Below are 21,111 nucleotides of genomic sequence, written 5' to 3' on the forward strand. Positions count from 1 at the left end.
CATCTTAGAATCAATACTAAGTATTGGTTCCAAAGCAGAAGAGTGGTAAAGGCTCTTGGCTATCGGGGTTAATTCACAGCTAGGAAGTGTTTGAAGCCAGATTTAAACCCAAGACCTCTTGTCTCTAAGCCTGACTCTCCAATCACTGAGCCACTTAGGTGCCCTGATCATATAATTCTTGAAAGTCATCCATCAGTGTCATATCTTGGATGTATCACAGCCCTCCAGGGAGCCATTATTTCTTTGTGGGTGCCCCTCCTTACCAGTACAGAATCTCAACCTCTTGATGCCTCATTTAGTCATTTTATCACTTGCTGTGACCAAAAGCAGCTGATTGCCTGGTTTCCAATTCTGTGGTGATGAGCCTCCCTATTGGTCCTCAGGTGACAATCTCTTGACCCACCTCAGAACCTCTTCAGTTGAGGTAGGCTCTGGCAATCCTTCTGGCCCATTGGCAGAGCCCTAAGGAGCCTAGAACCATCTCCACATGGTCATGATGAATAGATATTTAGTGGAAACTAGAGGGATCTATACGTGTACATGCTTGTGTACCTGTATACATTTGATAACTAGGGTGTTCTGGGAATCAGAGTGTCCAGCCTTGATCCTGGTAAGAGTGGCTCCTGTCTCCAGGTATCTCTCTTAGTTGTCATGGTGCTCATGTGAGGTACAGTCACCAGGAGTGACACCTCCCCTCTTTCAAAATGGTGGTATTTTGTGGTCACCAGCCAGCCAGCAACCTGAGACAGGCTTTCAGTCCTATGGCCAGGGCTCTCTCCTGCATTCCAATTGTGCATTTCCTAGGTTTCTTTGGGCAAGGACTCTAGAGCGGCATTAATTTTCCATTTTTTGTTTTTCAGTTGTGCCACATCGACTGCCAGGCTGAAGGGGGGATTCCTTCATACTCTTTTGCTTTAATGGTGATGTTTTTTCTTCAACAAAGAAAACCCCCTCTTCTTCCTTCCTATTTAGGGAGTTGGGTAAGTGTGTGCACATGTACTCTTGGGCCTTTCTGTAGGGAGGCAGACCTGGCCATATTGCCTAAATATATACTTATCTCCCTCTTCCCTCTGTTCCTCTCACCCAGTTCTTCCTGCCCCTCACATGATGGCCACAAGGCATTTACTCTGGGCACCATTCCATGCTTGGTGCCAGGAAAGATTGGAATGTTAAGAGAGGACAGTCTTTGCCATCAGAGCTTACAGACCAATAGGGAGAGCAAAATAAGAGCTCTTTGCAAACATGACTTCATTGGATCCTTCCAACAGCCCTGGGAAGTGGAGACGTTATCATCCACATTTCACAGATGAAAAAATGGAAGCAGCCAGAGATAGATGTGCCCTGGGACACAGCTGGTGGGCATCTAGGTTTTCTACTCACTGTGCCACCCACCTGTTTGATGGAAGTTTAGAATTTGTGAGATAATGCTGGAATAATGAGTCAGTGCTATCCTATGAAGAGGTTTTTGGTGATAGTAAATGCTTATCAAAGATATTGAGCTTTTAGAACAGGAATTCTTCACCGGAAGCTCACAAACTCCTACTGGTTCATTGATAGATTTCAGGAGAGCCCATGAACTTTGATAGGGGAAAAAAATTATATGTTTATTTTCCCTAACTCTAACTGAAATTTAGCACATCTATCAATTATTTAAAAACATGATTCTGAGAAAGGATTCATAAGCTTCCCCAAGCTGCACAAGGGATCCATGGCAAAAAAAAAAGGTGAAGAAGCCAAGCTTTAAAGGAGTGCTGAGACCAGATTACTGTATTCTGGCTGTTGTGTGATGGATGGAGGATGGGAATAGGAAGACAAAGAAGGCAAAGAAGATCTGTTAGGATATCATTGGAGCAGTCCAGGTCAGGGTAGTGATGAAATGATCATAGAGGAAATGGAGACTGCAAAGGGGGAATCAGCGTCACCTAGGAATTGAACAAAAGAATCAAGGGAGGTGAGAAAGTCAAAGGGAACTCCTCGACTTGAATGGTGACATCAGAAGAATGAGCAGATGGTGGAGGAGGAATGGTTTAAGATTCTTGTTGAGCCCTGACAGAAATAGTGGGAGAGATTGGGCACCATTAGTTCCATTTGGGAACTTGAGCAGAATCAGAAATGCATGATGATAAACTGACAACTGGAGGTGGAGGCCAGGGCAAGGAAAAAGGGATTTTAGGATAACAAGCTAATGAGACAAAGTTCAAAGCCATGTGTGCAAAATTAGGAATAAATCCTGGTGGGAAGGTGAACTTGGGAGAATAGGAATGGCCCAAAGGATCAAAGGGGGAGAGAATGAAAGAAGAAAAGGACATGAGATTGTGGCCAGAGAGTAGAACTTTAAAAATCTGGATCTTAGAGATGGATATGACCTTGAGAAGATACAAAGTATAAGCAAGCATGTGGTTTTGAAGTGGGGTAGAGAAGAAGTTTGTCCAAGGGATTGTCAGTATGTTCACTGGAAATCCCCACAGATGGTATCGGAATAGGATAGAGAGGTGGGGAAGATACTAGCGTCATTGGTTAAAAACAGGAATCTAGTGATTGATGGATAACACTGACAAGGATGGGAAGAATGAGGTGCCAGCACATTGTATGAAACCCCATGAAGGTGGGTGGTAAAAGAAGGGGCAATTTGGAACAAAGAATATCCTCCTTCCTCCTTCTCCTCCAGGCCCTGGGGGGGTCAAGGATAATGGACAAAAGAAGGGCTCCTAATGGAAATAGGGTTGTGAAAGATGTGGTGACTTTAAAACAGATCTAATCAGGATTGAGTCTTCTCAGTGTTTAAGATCAAATTGAAAAGTGGATTTTTTGAAGTGTGTTCCTCTAAGAAGTTTCCTTTCTGTACTGTGGTTCCCTGCTTGTGAATATAGGCTTAAGAGCAAAGGAGTGCCCCAAAGCTCTCACGCCTCCCTCAGGAAGGGGCTCCTTCACCTAAGGGGGTCTCTAGTGTTAATTGTCTTTGTATTTTTCTACTCTTCCTCTATAGCTCCATGAATGTAGGCAGGTATTTTATCTACACTCTAAATCTTCCTAAAATTCACTCACCCAGAACTCTGCCCATGGTTCTTAATGAAAGTTGCAGAATGTGTGGGTACTGTCGTGTTCAGTGAAGTGTATCCATTTGCAGATTTTCTCTTAGTAAGGTGAAGTTTTGGTTTTTCTGTTAAACTAAAATTCTTTTTAATTACTTACCTTGACCAGCTTGGGATACTTTTGTTGTAGATTGAAGGCTTTGACTCCAAACGAGTCGATGAGCACCAGCTGAAGGGCATTGAAGATGAGAAGTTTGTGAAGTGGGAATACAGACCTTTGCCCAGTGGGCCTGGGAAGAACTCGGGCACCTCTGAAAATAAAGCCAAAGCTGATCAGAGAAGTGGCACTAAGAAGGCAACCAGCTCAGAAACGGACCCTCAGAGTGGTGCTGCCAAGGAGAGACATGGCAAGGTGAGCCTTCCTTATATCCTGCTTGGGGGTTCCTTCTCCTGCCTGCTCTTTCATGACTAGGCTTTCTAAGTCCTAAGAGATACTTCAGGTGTTTTCTTAAGAGTTACTTCTTTGAGTTTGAATTTGGATTTGTTTTTTAAGCATTGACTTAGTTTAAATTAGTGAATACTCTTAAGATCCGTAATTTCATTGGCTTGGGTCCTCCCTCCAAATAACAGTTGATTAGTGACAGAGCCAGGTTTAGATACCACATTTTGAGCCCTCTGTGCCTTCCTGTTCAGTGCAATTCTTGCCAATGGTTTCCCATGAATTCTCTCTAGAAGATCTGCCATATAATCCTTCAAATATTTAGGGGCACCCATACAAGACCATGGGGCCCCAGGCTTTTCTGGAGTGTCAAAGTATTCATTGCAGTCAGGCTTACGTGACAACAACTATCTTTTCTCTTCCAGTCTCCTTTAGCGTTGGAAATACCAAATCAGGTGTCCCTGGGACAATTATGGTTAGAGCTGTTAAAGTTTTACACACTGGAATTTGCTTTGGAGGAATATGTCATAAGCGTACGGGTACAAGAACTCTTAACACGAGAGAACAAAAACTGGCCTAAAAGGCGAATAGCCATTGAAGGTGGGATGATGTGTGTTATTTCATTTAGAAAGTATTCATTTCTGTGTCACTTCTTGTCTGTTTCTAATACAGCATTTTGAATGCCTCAGTTTCTATGCAATGCTTTCTATGCCACGAGGTCACCATTTCCTGTTTTCCGTAGTTTGTTTAACAAATGACCCAGAGAGGTCTGACACACACAAATGTGGTACTTTGTGTCTGAATGAGCCATACAAGTCATCCTGTCCAACTTGGTCATTTTATAGATGGGTGTGCACTTGTAGATGATTGGAGGTGGGCAGTGATTTGGTTCAGGATCACCCAAATACCGTTTGTATTCTCTACTACTTATGAAATAAGATACATATCATAGTGGTGAATGGCCATTCTGCATTGGTGATGGGAGTTTGTGCACCATGAGCTCCCTGCATCAGTGATGTCCTAGGTCCCAACCACAATGATAATGATGGATGGTATGATTGTAGCTAAGGCCTAGGGCCAAGGTCTCACATCCTGCTCTAATCACCCAATTTTCTTGCTGTGTAAAGTGCATGGCTTTCTCCTAGAGTAGTTTTCTCTAAGAAGAAAGCAGGCATTGTGGAAAATTTGGAGGTAGAATGAGTTGGGTTTGAGCACTGCTTTGAGAACTGTGTCACCATGAGCCAGTCACTTCCTCCTGGAACCTTAGTTTTTCACTTGTAAACTGAGGGATAATCTTCTATCTATCTTCCAAAACTATTGTGAGGACACTTAAAGATCTCTGTAAATAATTGGCTGCCATTCTTATTCAACAGTATTCTTTGACCTGGATGAAATCCTTTCCCTTGTATAGGCCTCAGCTTCCTAAATTGTAAAGGGAGGGATGGTGGATTAGAGCTCTTTCAGTGCTGAGATTCTAGGAGACTATTTAATATTTGATGTCTTTTTTAAAAAAACTTGTTGACTCTTTCACCCATTCTTATTGAATTCACTTGTTTCATTCTCTTCTTATCCTCCAATCATCTACCTAAATAGTTGTTGAGAATATTTGTTAAGTGTTCCTTAACTTTAGAAAAATAGTACTTGATAATCCCCAAAAGTACGATACCAAGAACACAATGAAAACTTTTAGCCTTTTAGACGGAAAATAATAGAACAACTTATAAAATTTGCATTCAGAAGTTTGAACTCCATGAAGTTTTTCTAAACTTATTTAGAGTAGGAAATTGAATCATGGTCTATGATTTTAAGTATTTTTCCCCCTCTTTTCACTTATTTTAACAGAGCCACCAGAGCTTTATACTTCCTCACTATTAGGATGGCATCTACTGTTGCCCTTCTGGACTTGGAGGAAATATGTAATTATTGCATCCTGGGGCTCTCCTAGGGAGAGCTTTTTAATATTTACCAAGGGCTTTTCTCACTAACAGTCATTAGGTACTATCAATATTATCATCCCCATTTGATAAAGAAACTGACATTAGAACTGAGGTGGCTTGCTGAAGATCTCACAACTAGTAACTCAGGCCAACTGCTTCTTATATTCACTGCAGTTTCCACGCCACTGCATTACTCTGAACCCTTTACCCTATCCTTTCTCCCTTTTGGCAAACAAGATAGAGAATTGGGAAGGAGAAAAAGGAGCTACAAAAAGTTGGCTAAGACGTAAGGCCTGTTCATCCTTCAAGTTTCTTTTATCCTCCTAAGTCTGAGAAAGTTTGTCCTGTCTTTTGATGATAATTTTGGGAAAGATGTTTATCTTCAAGATTTAAAACAACCCACTAAAATACCTCTTCTCCATTCTTTTCATAAGTGTTGTGTTTCTAGAGAAATAAGTGGAAGTAAAAATATATGGAAGGAGGGGCAGCTGGGTAGCTCAGTGGAGTGAGAGTCAGGCCTAGAGACAGGAGGTCCTAGGTTCAAACCCGGCCTCAGCCACTTCCCAGCTGTGTGACCCTGGGCAAGTCACTTGACCCCCCATTGCCCACCCTTACCAATCTTCCACCTATGAGACAATACACCGAAGTACAAGGGTTTAAAAAAAAAATTAAAAAAAAAAAAAAAATATATATATATATATATATATGGAAGGTTCTAGGCATTTTACTTGGGAGAGACTATGGATCACCCAGACACAGTGTGAGTAATTTAGAGATAAGGAAACAGGCCCAGAGAAGAGGAGAGTGACTTTCCCAAAGTCACACATCAAGAGCTGGAATTTCAACATTCATCTCTTCCAGTGGAGGTGCTAGATGGTCTGTTGATAGCAGTCCATAGGCATATAACAAGGCTTACAGATATTGATGATTATATTAACTTGATTACAACAATGAATGTGCATTAGTTGACATCACAACCAGCTCTTAAGAGGTTTTGGGGAAAAAAATTTGTACATCACAAAGTCACTGCCTTTGATGGTAGCAGAAGTTGTCAAGAAGGAGAGCAGTGGAAAGAGCCCTGAATTTGGAGTTAGAAGCTCTGGAGGAGAATCCCACCTCTAGGGCCTTGGGCAAGTCCCTTCCTCTCTCAAAGATTCCATTTCTTTACTGGTAAAATGAGAGAGGTAAGCCAGATCTAAATCCCATGGGCTAAATGGATGTAGATCAGCTTGAAAAGCCTACAACCTGATGCCTTGCTTGTTTGTTCTCATTTTTCTGTCTTGATTACTCTCTTATAAGTTTAGTTTAAATCAGTGTTCTTTACTCCAGGATTCTGAGCACTGAAGGCTTAAAAGAGGACCCGAGGAGGGAGGTGGTAGATGGGAGAAGGACCACAGGGAATCTCCAGTGAGATTAACTATAGTGTGTGGCGCTTCTCAGGTATTGACCATCTCATACAGCCACCTTTCTTTTAAAAATAATAATCTTGTCAAATATCATACAATGAGGCATAAAAGCTCAAATAAAACTGAATTCTGAACATTTCTCTCTTTTTTTGGTACAAAAATCACTTTGTGTTTCTAATCTCTTTTCCATCAAACTTGTGAGATTTTCATTGCTGTTTTAGTGTAGGCAAAGTCACCATGTGTTGTCATTCTGATTTTTATTTTCTTTGCACTACTTCATAAAGATTTTTTCATATTTCTTTGTCCTTTTCATTTATAATTTTTAAGATGAAATAATATTCCACTATGTTAATATGCCACAATTTAGCCATTCCACAATCTTGGACACAGATTTATTTTTTTCCATTTTTTCATTATTGCAAATAAAGTGACTGTGAATAATTTTGTATAGATAGGTCATTTTTCCTTTTTAATGCATCCTTGGGACCTGGATCAGATCCAGTCTCAGACCCTCATTCGTGCCAGCTGGGTGATCATTTCATCTCCCTGAAACTCAACAGCTTTCTTAGACCAGAAATTAGAGATGGGTTATAACATGTGTTGGTGGGAGTTCCCACACCAAAGGAATCACAGATCTGTGACATTTCAGCATAGATGAACTTTGTCAGTTGGATGGCTACATGGGAGGGTACCATAGCATTGTCTTAATTGGCATTTCTCTTATGATTAACAATTTATTCCTTCCCCTCAAGAATTCACATGCTTTAACCCATTGAGAAATGGTTCTCACTATTATATTAGTTCCAAATGTCACATTTTTATCAAATAATCCTATCCTCCCAATATGTTTTATTTTGGATCCTTTTTTTGGTTTGTTTATACCATTTCCTCATAAAGTTCCTCCATATTACCTGCCATGCACAGTCACAAAGCAGGTAAGCAAAGCCAGCCCAATACAAAGCTTGAACTTATCTCAATACATACATTAGCTCCCTTGGTCTCCCACCTCTCTCAGCCATTACATCTGATAGAAATGGAGGAGGATTATTTTTTTCTTTTAGTGTTTTCTTCATTTACTTTTTTGAGGTCTTTGTATTTTCCTAGTTTGATTTGCTTTCTCTGCATCAGGTCACACACATCTTTCCTAAAAAAATTTTTTTTTGCCATTCCTTATGGAATATATGGTTATATAATATGTTGTTACATCTAGCCTGTGATAATTATGTAACATATAACTCCAGTCATTTTCCATTACATTCATATAGCAGTTTGTTGTACTTTTCCTCAAAATCTATATAATAATTTTCCCACCTGTCATATGATTTTTTAAATTGCCCACAATAGATAGCTATCATTCTATCTAATATCTAATAATTTTTTCTTAAAAGTGGTTTATGAAATTTTCAGACATTCATTTAGGAATATCTCATCATGGATCTCTTAAACTCCTTTTTTGCCACAGTGGGGTCTAAGATCCTTTCCTTTGGGTCCTCAGACAGCAGGATCTATCTCACATTCATTGGTTGCTGCTTCTGAGTCCTTCACTCTGTTTCATTGACCTGGTTTCTTTTATTCAGTTCTAAAAGAATACTGCTTTTAATCTATTCAAAAATCTGATAGTAGCCCTTCATTTTTTTTTTCATAATTCCTGTTAACATTCTTGCTTATTTTCCTATTATAAATTTTGTTTTATCTAATTCTGGATGGACTTCCTGCCTTTTTTCCTTGACCAATGGTTCTTCTCCCTTCCTTTCCCTTGCCTTTATCCTTAACACTTGGTTCTTTTTGTCTGTGGTTCCATCCTCTTCATCCTTCCAGACTCAGTTCAGATGCTGTGTCCTAGTGTCCTAGGATTGGAACTGAAAAGGACATTAGAGATCCCCTTAGGCCAGCCATCCCTTTCACTTTGCCCACAAAAGGACTCAAGGGAAGTGACTTGTCCATGGTCACACACAGCTTAGCCAGCCAAGAGAGATTTCAAATCTGATTCTCACTCCAAACCCAGGGCTCATTTCAGTGGACCCTCAGTCTGCCCCTGCTGCCCCCTCCCCTAGACAAGCGTCACTCAGCACTGCTCGTAGAATTTATTGGCCAGTCTATGGGATTCAAGTCCATGCCTTTGTCCCCTGTTCCATGAAGTCAGGACCGTGCCTTACTTTGAGATGAAAGTCATAGGGTAATGAGCTAGGGCATGGATTTTTCAGTGTGTTCTAGAAATAGGTATTAATATGATGGCCTTTTTCTTTTTCACTAGACCCTTTTGCACTCAAGAGGAATGTTGCACGGAGTTTGAATAGCCAGATGGTGTTTGAATATATCCTGGAGAGGTTCAGGACAGCCTATAAATATTTTGCTTGTCCTCAGAGTAAAGACGGGAATAAGTCTAAGGTGGATTCCAGGAAGAAGGAGAGGGGAAAAATGAGCAACAAGAGACCTGCTAAATCTGGAGATGTGGGCACCAGTTGTGGCCCTCTCCAGGGGGAAAATGTAGAGAAGACCAACCCAGGAAGTAGGAGTGGAGCTCACATTTGTCAGTCTGATGACTGTAATGAAACAGAGTGTACATCCCAGAGATATAGGAAGGATGTAGGCCATTTGGTAAAGAAGCTGGATGCCCCTGACTCCAGTCCTGGTGAGAAGGATGGCTGTGAATCAGAGCCCAAACCTCTTGAAGAGCAACACGATTTAGAGCCGTCAGAAACTTGTTCGAAAGATGAGCTCGGCCACCAGTGTAACTGCCATGAACACGGGTCACCTGACCCAGACGCCATTAATGAACTTGAGGGGACCCCCTGCAGGCCAGATTTGGAAACAAAGTGTTCGCCGACGATTCCATGCACTGACATTGACACATCAGCTACCTCTCCCCACTGCCAAGGTCTGGCAGAAGCTTCTGACCTTCAAGAAGAAGATCAGCTCTGCCCTCCAGAAATGCATTATGTGTTTGATAAATTTATTTTGACTTCTGGCAAGGTAGGACAACGCTTTCTCTCAGAAACAGAGCTTTAAAAGTGTAGGATCCAAGGCCGCTGGGGCAGTCATCATTCAGCCTGGGATCTCTTCACAATTTAGAGAGCCAGTCTTGAGTGTTCATATTTGCCTTTGTTGGGACTGTTGCTCTGGAACCATATTTCAGTGTTTCTTTTACTCTTATCTGACAGATGAGTCTTCTACTATTCATGTTTCTGCTATAGTTGTCTTTTTTTTTTTTTAAAGTCATATGGTCCTTTTAAGTTCTAAAAGAAGTTTCAGTACTTTTTCCCAAATCATTGGCTTCCCTTTCCCATATCACAGAGAACTGAGTTAGGGTGACTCGTAGCCCTAAAAACATGACAAAATCAGGCAATTCCTAATTTACTTATTTTCCCTACTTGGCAAACTATATCTTTTCTCTGCCACATTAAAGAATGTTGCATATTCACAGAGCATTTAATACTTTTTTTTTTAATTGTTGGTAATAACCCTACAATGGTCTTTTGGGGAGAGCTGAACTAGGAACCAAAATCTTTAGTAGTCAAATCTTATCTTTCATACTTAGCTACTCTCTGGGTTTAACTTGACCAATTACAAATCTGTTTTTCTCTCTGTAAAAAGGGAAAATATTTGCAAAGGGATAATGTTTATAATGAAATGTTGTCTAGGGGCAATGAGATGGCTCAGTGGATAGACAGCTAGGCCTAGAGATGGGAGATCCCAGCTTCAAATCTGGCCTCAGACATTTCCTAGCTATTTGACCCTGGGCAAGTCACATAACCTATTGCCTAGTCCTCTTTTGCCTTGGAACTGATATACAGTATTGAATTTAAGACAGAAAGTAAGGGTTTAAAAAAAAAAGAAATGCCTAGCATAAAATGAACATAATCTTTGGTTGCCTTGTCAGTGAATGGCACCCAGGGAGCTTGTGCTTAGAGTTGGGAAGACCCCTTCCTCCCTACCCAGTTCCTGCCTCAGTGTGACCCCAATTGGACTAGATGGCCCTTGAGGGGCTTGTATACCTCTTAAATGTATGATCCTGTGACCCAGTAATAAATTCTATCATCAGAAACTTGCTCAATCCTGAGGAAATTCTGCTAAAAGTAAAACTGTTTGAGTCACTTCATTCTATACTACTGCCTTCATTCATTCATTCAGTAAGCATTTATTAAGCACGTACCAGGTGCCAGGCTCTGTGTTAGGTCCTGGGGACACAAAAAAGAAGTAGAAGATAGCCCCTGCCTTCAAGGAGCTGACAGTCCAATGGGGTTGACAACATGCAAACAAATATCTACAAAACAAGCTATATACACGATAAGGAGGAAGTAATTAAAAGGGAGAAGGCTTCCTGTAGGAGACGTAAAGGAAGTCAGGCAGAGATGAAGAAAGAGAGCATCCCAGACACAGAAGACAGTCCTAGAAAATGCACAGAGCCAATAGATGAAGTTTCTTATTATTGAGACAGCCAGGGGGTCATTGTCACTGGATCAAATTGTGAAGGGGGAGAGAAATAGGAGAAGACCTGGAAGGGAGGAAGGGCCTAATCTATGAAGGGCTTTGAAGGGTAAACAGAGGATAGGGAGGAGCCACTGCAGTATATTGAGTAGGAAGTTGGCATGATTGTGCCTGCATTTTAGTAAAATCAGTCTAGTGGCTGAACAGAAGATGGAGTGGAGTGGGGAGAGATTTGAGGCAGGGAGACCTCCTTGCAACTATTGTAGCAGTACAAGCATGAAGTGATGAGGGCCTACGGTAGAGCCAGGGCTGAGTCAGGGGAGGAGAGGAGATGAAATGAGATGTATTCAAGAGATGCTACAGAGGTAAATCAATAAACTTTGGCAATAGTTTGGGTGAGGACAGGGGAATGAAAGTGAGGAGTCCAGGATGACTTTATAGGTTGTGGACCTGAGGGACTGGAAGGAGGAATTGCCCTCTACATTGATAGGGAAGTTAGAGGAAGGTTTAGGGGGAAAGATAATGAGTGCTTTTTTGGAAGTAGTGAGTTTAAGACATCCAATTCAAATTGTCTGAAAAGCAGATAGAGATTAGAAGTTGACAGAGAGATTGGAGCAAGAAAGGTAGATTTGAGAATCATCATCATAGAGATGGTAATTAAATCTATGGGAGCTGATGAGACCACTACATGAAATAGTATAGAGAGAGAGAAGAGAAGGGGGCCCAGAATAGTGTTCTATAGTGTGAGGAATCTGAGAAGTGGCCAGGGCGGTAGGAGGAAACCCAGGAGGGAATGGTGTCTGGAAAACCTAGGCAGAAAGAATATATCAACAGACTTACAGAGAGGTCAGGGAGAATGAGGACTGAGAAAAGGCCACTGGATTTGGCAAGCTAGGAAATCATTAATACCTTCGGACAAAAGTAGTTTTGGTGGAATGAGAAGATCAAAGGCCAAGACTATGAGGGGTTAAGAAGGCATTGAGAAGAGAGAAAGTTGAGGAACAAATTGTAGATGGTTTTTTCCAGGTGTCCAAGCTACAAAGGGCAGAGGAGATAGAGGACAATAGTTATCAGGGATGAAAAAATCAAATGAAGGTTTTTCTAAGCAGTAGGGAAGGAGCAAAGCTAGCAAAGAAGTAAAGATTGAAGATAAGTGAGAGAGTGGGCATGAGAGAGGATAGCAATCTATTGGAGGAAATAGGATGGAGTGGAATCACTTGTGCAGATAGAAGGATCAGCTTTGATAAGGAATAAAGCCACCTTTTCTTTGGTAACGGAGTGAGTGTTGGGAGATAAGGAAGAGGGAGCTCATGGCAAATGGCCTCAATTTTTTCTTTACAAGGCAAGATTCTCAGCTGAGAGTGGCAAGAAGGATGACCCAGGGAGGTTTGAAGAGGGCAGAAAAGGTTTGGAAGAGCTTCTGGGAAGAGTGGGAGAGTGGAGGTATAGGAGATTGCCAAGCAGCAGAGAGGGCCCAATTGAGATTATAGAACATAGATTTGTAATGGACCCAGTCAGAGCAGGTGTGTAATTTTCTTCACCTTAATGTTATAGGAGTGAAAGCAACAAATGGTTGAGTGAGTGATACAAGGCAGAGGCATGGCAGGGCGAAAGGGGGCCAGAGACTCAGAAGGACAGTGTAGAGTTGAACTGTTTCACTAGTGAAGAGGCTAAGATGGTGAGAAGAGAAGAAAGTGACTAGTGCTGGGGAGATGACCAGGCTGAGAATTGAGAAGTCAAGAGATTGGAGGTCATGCTATGAAGAAGGGTTATAGAAGAGAGGAGAGAAAAGTGAAAAGGCAAAAGGTTAGTCTTTCTTTATAAAGTTAGAAAATTGGACTCTGATATCTAACCTGTCTTTTGGCAGTTGAAATTTAGATTTTAAAAAGTCAAACTTGATCCTTGTAAAAGCAATCCTTTGATCTGCTGGCCATAAAGAGTTTATCATGAAGTGGAAAATGTCTTTTTTTGAGTATAATTTTTTTGTGAGGTGCCATGTACCTGCTGGAGCAGAAACAGCCTGGTATTGGTGTGCAGTGATGAATTTACTCCAAATTCACAGTACTGCTTCAGTGTTGCTGTGGGGAATGCTTTGGATGGTCATGCTCTCGTTGAGCAGTTGCATCTCCTTATCTGTGACTCTTATGGTTTGTTTTCCTTCTGGTTTTAGTAAAATTGCCTTACCTGCACTACTTTTTCAAAGACATTTAAACTCCAAATGGCAAATTAAGGGTAAAGGTGCATACTATTTTTACTGAGTCAAATTAGTCCAGATTTTGTATGTGTAACTAAAATACAATTGATATGATGAAATTGATAACATGTAAGCTAATTGGATTATTAAGGAAAACAAGGACATTATTATCTAGCAATAAACTATAAAACCTTTCTGCCTCCATACCTAAGTACTCCATGAAGTGCAGTGACAAGAGATAGATTACCTGAAGAAGTATGTTTTAGAAAGTATGGCAGTTCAATATAAATCTCTTATTTAAGAAAATGCAAAGCTTAGGACAGTGCCTCGCACATAGTAAAGGCTATATAAATGTTAGCTATTTTTATTGTTACTGATTTATTTTTTTGGAGGCAGGGGTGCAATTGCACCCTTATTCACCAGCCTATTGTCTGAGTCTCAGAAAAGGAGATCATTGGTACTACTTCCTCTGGCTCTCTATCTTTGCAAGACCTTTCACCATAAAGGATGACAATATGAGAAGCCCATTACTTAAAATAAATCTATTTCATTAGTTACTAGAATATTATAGACAGTGGCTTTTTACTTTAGCTGATTAATTAATCAGCTATTTATTCAAGATTAATAAAGAATTTTTCAAGCTTTGGTTTTTTTAAAATACTATTTTCTAGAATTCTAAAATACTATTTTTTTGGCCATTTAGTTACTTACTATGTACATTTTGCTACTAATCCATCAACAACTTTGAAAAAAAAAAAGGAAATGGAAGCTATTGGTTCAAGGGAGATTTTTTAACCCATTCTGATTGTGCATATCTCAGACATATTGACGAGGAATTCTAGTGGCTGGGAAATGTAGCTTTTCTTCCTTTGTGTTTCTTCAGCCTCCGACTATAGTATGTAGCATCTGCAAGCGAGATGGTCACTCCAAGAATGACTGTCCAGATGATTTCAAGAAAATTGATCTCAAACCGCTGCCACCAATGACATACCGATTTCGGGATATACTTGATCTAGTTTGTAAAAAATGCTTTGGTGAGTACATTTTTACCAGAAATGGCTAGGACTAAATTATGACCTACAATAATAATAAAAGCTTCTGAAAACTGTGGAGATCTGTAGCCCAGACTTCTCTGCTTGAAAGATGCCTGTTAACCTACTTGGTAATAGTACATTGACAGCTATAGCATTGCCAGAGATGAGCAAAAGTTAAAATATTTCAATGACTTCATGTTTCTCTTATGAAAATACTATCAGAGGAAGAAACAAACGCTTTCTCCCTTTTAAAGAATTTAGTTTGAGAACAAGAACCAGAGAATAATACCAATTTTAAGAGATAGTTGAATTATGGGATCCACTCAAGAATCCGGTTAGAGATTCAGGGAAGAGAAAAGTCACTGAGGGCTTTGAGGTGTTGAGCAAGTAAGACTTCAGAGAGGAGGTGAATTCTGGCTCTTGTCCTTGAAGGAAGAGGGAGAAGGCCTTCCATTTGCAACAGCATGAACAAGAAGCAGAAACACATATCCCATTCTATTTGAGGGAGAATGAAATGTCAGGCCTGGCTGTAGAGAGGAGGGCTCCCTTTTGAGAATGATGGAAGTTTAGTTTAGAGGTCATGTGAGGGCAGTATATAGAATTGATGCTTTAGAAAACCTTTGGTAAGTTATGAAATAGGGGACCTATCAGATACTTTTCTGCTCCCCCCTTGCCCTAAACATTCATATAATAATGACGAAATAGAGGAACAGATTTTAGTTAAAAAAACAAATGCATGATCATATTTCATTGTTTTTAACTTTTCTTCTTTCCCCTCTTAGATGAATTATCACCTCCATTTTCTGAACAACAAAGCAGGGAGCAAATTTTAGCCAGTTTGGAAAGGTTTATTCAAAAAGAATATAATGGTATGTTGTTTAAATTTGCCGTACAGTTTTCCTTATTCCAGTGAGCTGGTCTTTAGTACATAATAATACACTGTCATGTTTGGAGAGAGAAAAATTGTCAGTTGGAGGAGTAAAAATGAATTTATACTGGTGGCAAGTAATTAACTCTTAGCCTGGTTTGTATTCCATACCATGCATATGGGAGGTGTTGATGGAACCCAGGTCTCAAATTCCTTTTCACTTCCTGATCACTCAGTCATTCAACAAGCATGAAACATTACTCTGTGTCAGGCCCCATGCAGGCCAACGCTGGGGGTCCTGGTACAAAGAATGCAACAACTCTAGCCACAAAAACTGCCCATTTCTTTAGAAGTAGAAGCACTCATGTATACTCTGAGATTTCAACAAGATTGTCACAATTATTGTGCAAGTTTTTAGGAAAGTAACTTTGAATCAAAATAGCCTTCTGATGGAAAGAGCACTTGGGTGTGGCTTGAAGAGTCTTGGATTTAAATTTTGTCTGCTTTTACTACCTTGTGTACACAAACTTGGCCAGTAGTCTCTATAGCCTTTGGGCCTGTTTCTCCACCTATAAAATGAATGGATTGAATGAGAGAATCTTGAATTCCATGACAAAATGGAAGTAGGTCTGAGTGAATACCCTCTTCCAACTGATAAATAGCTTCTATGAAATAAATTGCTTACTTTAGGGAGAAAAAGTTGCCCTTTGTTTTTACCAAGGTGATATTTAATTAAACCAGTGATTTTCAAGATTCAGTACGAATTGCTTCACCTAGAGAGGAGCTCTCAACTCTACAAAAGTAGTCGAGTTGCTAGTAGGAATAAATTTATGATGATTTTTTTAAAGAAATCAGTTAGTCTATTAAAAAATGCATTTTGTCATCCAGAAACAGCCTCAATCTAAATCCTTGGTTTTCTTTGGTAGAATTTTTTTAAGACAGTAGGTAGGCATGATCATATCTTTTGAAAATCCATTTCAAAAGTACTTCCTGCCCAGCAGGATGCTAGTTATTCAGGTTGCGGAAATGAAAAAAAGATAATACCTGCATCCCAGAAGCTAATTGGGAGGAGCGATTTATATACAGATAACTAAATTACAAGATAAAATGTCTAGAAGAAGTCCAAGTAGCAGGAGACAAGGTTATTTTCTAACTGGAGCAATCTGAGCTGGCCTCCTGGAGAAGGTCATACAGTTTTCAGAAATGAAAAGGAACTACCCGGATTCATGTCCTGAGACTTGGGCAAGTTATTTCTCCCTCAGAGCCTTAGTTTCCTTATCTGTAAAAGAAGGGAATTGAACAGAAAGTTCCCTAAGGTCCTTTCTAGCTCTCAGTCCTGGCTCCTCAGAACCTTACTTTAAAGTATCCTAAAGGTTGGTTAGAAAAGGGTGTTTTGGTCCCTTATTCATAGTCACACAGTGAGCCAGATCCAGCTGTCTGGATTCCAGGTCTATCATATATCCTCCCTGCTCTGCCTTGCTGCTTTGTAAAGGGCAAAGAGCCCTTATGGGATCCTTTTTTGCACCCAAGGAACCCAAAAAAAGTCATCCTGAGCAGTGCACCCTAGAGTGTCCCTGAGCCCTCTCTTTTAACTAGTTCCCTAAGGTGCACAATTTGGTAATATCTCAGCTAGACTGCCAATGGGTGCTACAGGGTGGAGGTGGGGGGATTCCCATTGAGGAACAGGAGGCCTTGGAGAAAATTTAGCCTTCACAATTGGCCCTTGCTATACCCCTTTCTGATCTGTCCCATCAGAAGGAGGTCTGTATACTTACAAATCATCTTTGCACACGACCACTTGAAGAGCCTCCTGATTTCTTGTTCAGTTTCTATCTCAGGCTTGATGTTTTTCTCCATCTGCTCTCCTTTGTTACACAAGAATTTTGCTGAGTTCTCCCCATTAATCCCACTTTTTGGAGGACTGGGTACATAGACCTTATACATTTTGGTTTCTTCTTTTGATTAGAAAAGGCCAGACTTTGCTTATTTGGATCTTCAAAGAATGGGTTTGGATTCCGGGACAGCGATCTTGATATCTGCATGACGCTCGATGGCCACGAAAATGCCGAGGTAACCTTGAGTGTTGTAGGGCGGGTTGGTATTGCTGTAAGAAGTTTTTGTGATCTATTCTAAAGGATTCAGAAAACATTTGTCAAACTCCTCTGGTGCATAATGAAGATGCCCTTTGTTATAGGCCTTGTTATCTGTTGAGAGGAAAGACATCAAGAATACACATTCAGGAAAGATAGGAACATTTCTAAATATTAAGAAATAATGAATACAAGAGAGTTAGGAAGAGAGTCCTGACAGTTGTGGGGCTGGGAAGGGCATTATGTCCAAGGCAATTCCAGCACCGTGCCCTCAAGGAAGAATGGGTTCTGTGAGATGAAGAAAAGGGTACCAATTCCACATCTGGGGAGTGCACAGGTCAGTTTGGCTGAATCCTAGTGTCCTAGAATCCTTAAGGAGACTGGACAGGTCACTGGGGCCAGATGGTGAAGAGCTTTAAAAGCTCAATGGGATTTCTGTGGTTTGTCCTAAAGGTAACAGGGAACCAGAAAAGTTCACTGAGTAGGATAATTCATGGTAAGCTCTGGACTTAAGGAAAATGAGATTGCCAGCTATTTGGAGTCTGGGCTGGAGTAGGGAGGGACTTTTGAGGTAAGGGAGTCTAATCAGGAGGCAAAGTATTGGAGTAGTGTGGACCAGTGATCTCCATAGTGGGGGCCGCCATGGCACAGTTCTGTGAGATTTGGAAATTGGATGATGGAGCCTAAGGAAGCATTGGTGACTGAGGCTCTGAAGGATGGAGACTCCTTTAGCAGCAGTGGGGGTGGAAAGGCTTGTGGAGAGAGAGGGAGTGACTTCAGCCAGCTAAGATTGCTACAGGACACCTAGTTCTGCTAAAACTGTGTTTGCTAAAAATCCAGGGAAATGATAGCTAAGGCAAAGCCTTGATTCATCAGTATAGTAGCCCTCTCAGAGATAGAAGTTAAGTTAGTGTGTCCTGGCCAGTTCTTGATCCCAAATCTGACACTGACATGTATGAAATCATGAGTAAAAATTGAGCTACTTTTTATAAAAGGTTTGATATGAAGCCATATTCTGAATCCACTTCAGGCTACAGGGGCATACACGACTATTTGTGGTGGCCTCAGCAGTTGGAGAGAAGCTGCCCTTTTCCCTTTCATACCAAAGTCACTTCTTTGATGGTACTCTAAAGATGGTGGTCTCCGCTGCATGCTTCTTTCATTGGGTCCTGAGGAGCTGTTTCCTATTCTGTGGAGAAGCTGCAGGACTGCAGTGAATTCCATATACGCCCACTTCTGGGGCCTCTTTATCCAGAGAGAGGCAGGCTGCCTGCTTTCCATGTACATCATGAAATGGAAGGAGCTGACAGAAGGGACTTTGGATTTGGCTTTTTTATCTAAGAAAAGATTGTAATCTTTGCTATTTTTGTTTAACAGAAAATGTGATTCATTTTTAGTCACTATTTCTGTGTTTGCTTTCCAAAGCAAAACTAAGGAAAGAGGAAAATTGTCAGTAGTGTTGTGCAGAAGAAGGAGTGAATTATTCTGAAGGAGAAAGCTGCGCAGGCAGCACTGTGACCATTTTATTGGTATGGGCGCTGTTCGCACATCTTGTTCATCCTGAATTGCTGTAACAAAAATAGTAATCAGAGGGTGAGACACTGGGCAGGCTTTGTTTCTTTCTGGGGATGATCCCATGGGCTCTTGAATATTAAAAGAGAAAAATGGCTCATTTGACACCAATTCCTTGTAGAAGTTTATGGCAATGCAGGGAAGTTCCCAATCCTGAAATTCTGAAATAGAGGTTGAGAGAGGTGGAAGCTGTGTGTATGTGAGTGTATGGTCAAACAAAAGTATCAGGGAGTTGTGGGCTTCAGAAAGCTTGAGATCCAGGAAGTCCCACCTGGCCAAGTCCCACCTTGTTCATATCTTGGCTTTAACCTCTTGGTGCTCCCAGGGTCTCTCCATTACGTTTTAGAGAAGGTGCTGATCTTCATGACTAAAGGGGCCTTCCTCATCCCAGTGTCCTCTGCCAGTGAAATCCCAGGTCCTGTTCCTGTCTGTGTGTGTGTGTGTGTGTGTGTGGAAGGATGTACATACATGTAGATTGGCAGCAAACATTTAGGGAATGCTTAATCTGTGCCTCTAAGAAGTGATGCAGAGAAAAGCAAAAACCATTGGACACATTAACAGCAATATTGATCAGTTGTGGGATGATCAACTGTGCAAGGTTCTCAGTGAGACAATGATCTAGGACAGTGATGGGCAAACTAAGGCCTGTGGCCCCCTGAAATGTTCTATCTGGCTGCAGGACATTATTCCTAATCTGACGAATGCAATGAGTAGGATACAATACAATGAAACTTCGAAAGAGTTGCCTTAGAAACAGACTGACAGATGTGCATTTCCTTTCCTTTGAACCCCCTCTTTAAAGAGTTTGCCCATCACTGCTCTAGGACCAAAAAAAGAACTAGTGGAGTTAGGAGCAAATCAAAGCAGGCTGCCTTTCACATTAGTTTATTTGTGTTTTATATTGGTTTTCTATGAGTATTCTCTTACAACAATGACCCATATGGGAGTGTGTTTTGCATGGTAACACATGTATAACCCAGATCAAATTGCTCACTGTCTGGGAAGGCGGAGGGAAGGGAGAGAGGGAAACAATCTGGATCTTAGAAGTTCGGAAAACGTTTGTAAAAAATTGTTATTATAGGTAAATGGGAAAATAAAATATTTTTAAAAAAGAAAGACCAAAACAGCCCTTGCCCCTTTGGAACAAACTCACATTCATATGAGGGAGGCAGTATGCCCATGATTATGAATGCAGGAGTGACTTCCAGAGTGTATAAGGAGGCCCATTGGGGGAAGGTACTAGCAGGTGGCACTACCTGATGGTGGCAGCAGGTGGGGTCAGAGCTGAGCCTTAAGGAAAGCCAGGGAGCCAGGAGGCAGAAAGTTACAAACGTGAGGGATTTGGGGTATGACTCTGTGTTGGGAACTTAGAGTCTTAGAGGGCTGCCTGGGGGTCCCAAGAGAGTGACTCTTGTTCACAGCCCCCCAAGTTCAACTCTTCTGTATCCAGGCATCACTTGAGCCTTAGCGAGGTTGGCCCGATGGCTGCTGCCCTTCTTCTTGGATGGTCAGACAATGCCTTAACATTTCTAAAGCACCTTTCACACAAGGATCCTTTAAGCTCAGTGGGGTGAGCTGTGCTGCCCCATTTCACAAATTTGGAAACTTAAGGACTGAGGTGCTAAGAAATAACCTTACTTGCCTGTGGCTACGAGTCATAGTTTCCTGTCATTAGACAGCCAAGAAGTATTGGAGCCAGGAGAACCCAATTTTCCTGACCCCTGGTTCTAGGTTCTTTCTATCACACTCTGTTGCCTCTCACTTTCTTGAAACTGAGGAATGGAATTGATGTATAGCTTGACATTATTGAAACCCAGTCCTCTCTACTTTCCATAGTGTGATGTGCCCATAGTATGTGGCATCACAGTTAAAAATTAAAGCTTTGTGGGCCACTGGGTGGCTCAGTGGATTAAGAGTCAGGCCTAGAGACAAGAGGTTCTAGGTTCAAACCCTAGGCAAGTCACTTAACCCCTATTGCCTAGCTGCTACCACTCTTCTGCCTTAGAACCAATACATGGTTAGAAAGAAAGAAGGAAGGGAGGGAGGGAGAGAAAAAAAGAGAGGGAGGGAGGGAGGGAGGGAGGGAGGAAGGAAGGAAGGAAGGAAGGAAG

The 21,111-nt window shown here is 41.2% G+C and overlaps 1 protein-coding gene across 1 annotated transcript in view; it reads left to right on the plus strand.

The window, feature by feature from the left end:
• Positions 1–21,111, plus strand: part of TUT4 (terminal uridylyl transferase 4) — a 75,102-nt gene that overhangs the window by 34,560 nt on the left and 19,431 nt on the right. The window contains exons 11-17 of the mRNA XM_044675980.1: positions 861–980; positions 3,223–3,444; positions 3,897–4,071; positions 9,069–9,787; positions 14,320–14,470; positions 15,253–15,339; positions 17,305–17,408. Of these exons, the coding sequence (XP_044531915.1) occupies positions 861–980; positions 3,223–3,444; positions 3,897–4,071; positions 9,069–9,787; positions 14,320–14,470; positions 15,253–15,339; positions 17,305–17,408 (1,578 nt within the window). The remainder of the gene's footprint in view (positions 1–860; positions 981–3,222; positions 3,445–3,896; positions 4,072–9,068; positions 9,788–14,319; positions 14,471–15,252; positions 15,340–17,304; positions 17,409–21,111) is intronic.

This window comes from Gracilinanus agilis, chromosome 4, assembly GCF_016433145.1.
Source record: "Gracilinanus agilis isolate LMUSP501 chromosome 4, AgileGrace, whole genome shotgun sequence".
Taxonomy (NCBI): domain Eukaryota; kingdom Metazoa; phylum Chordata; class Mammalia; order Didelphimorphia; family Didelphidae; genus Gracilinanus; species Gracilinanus agilis.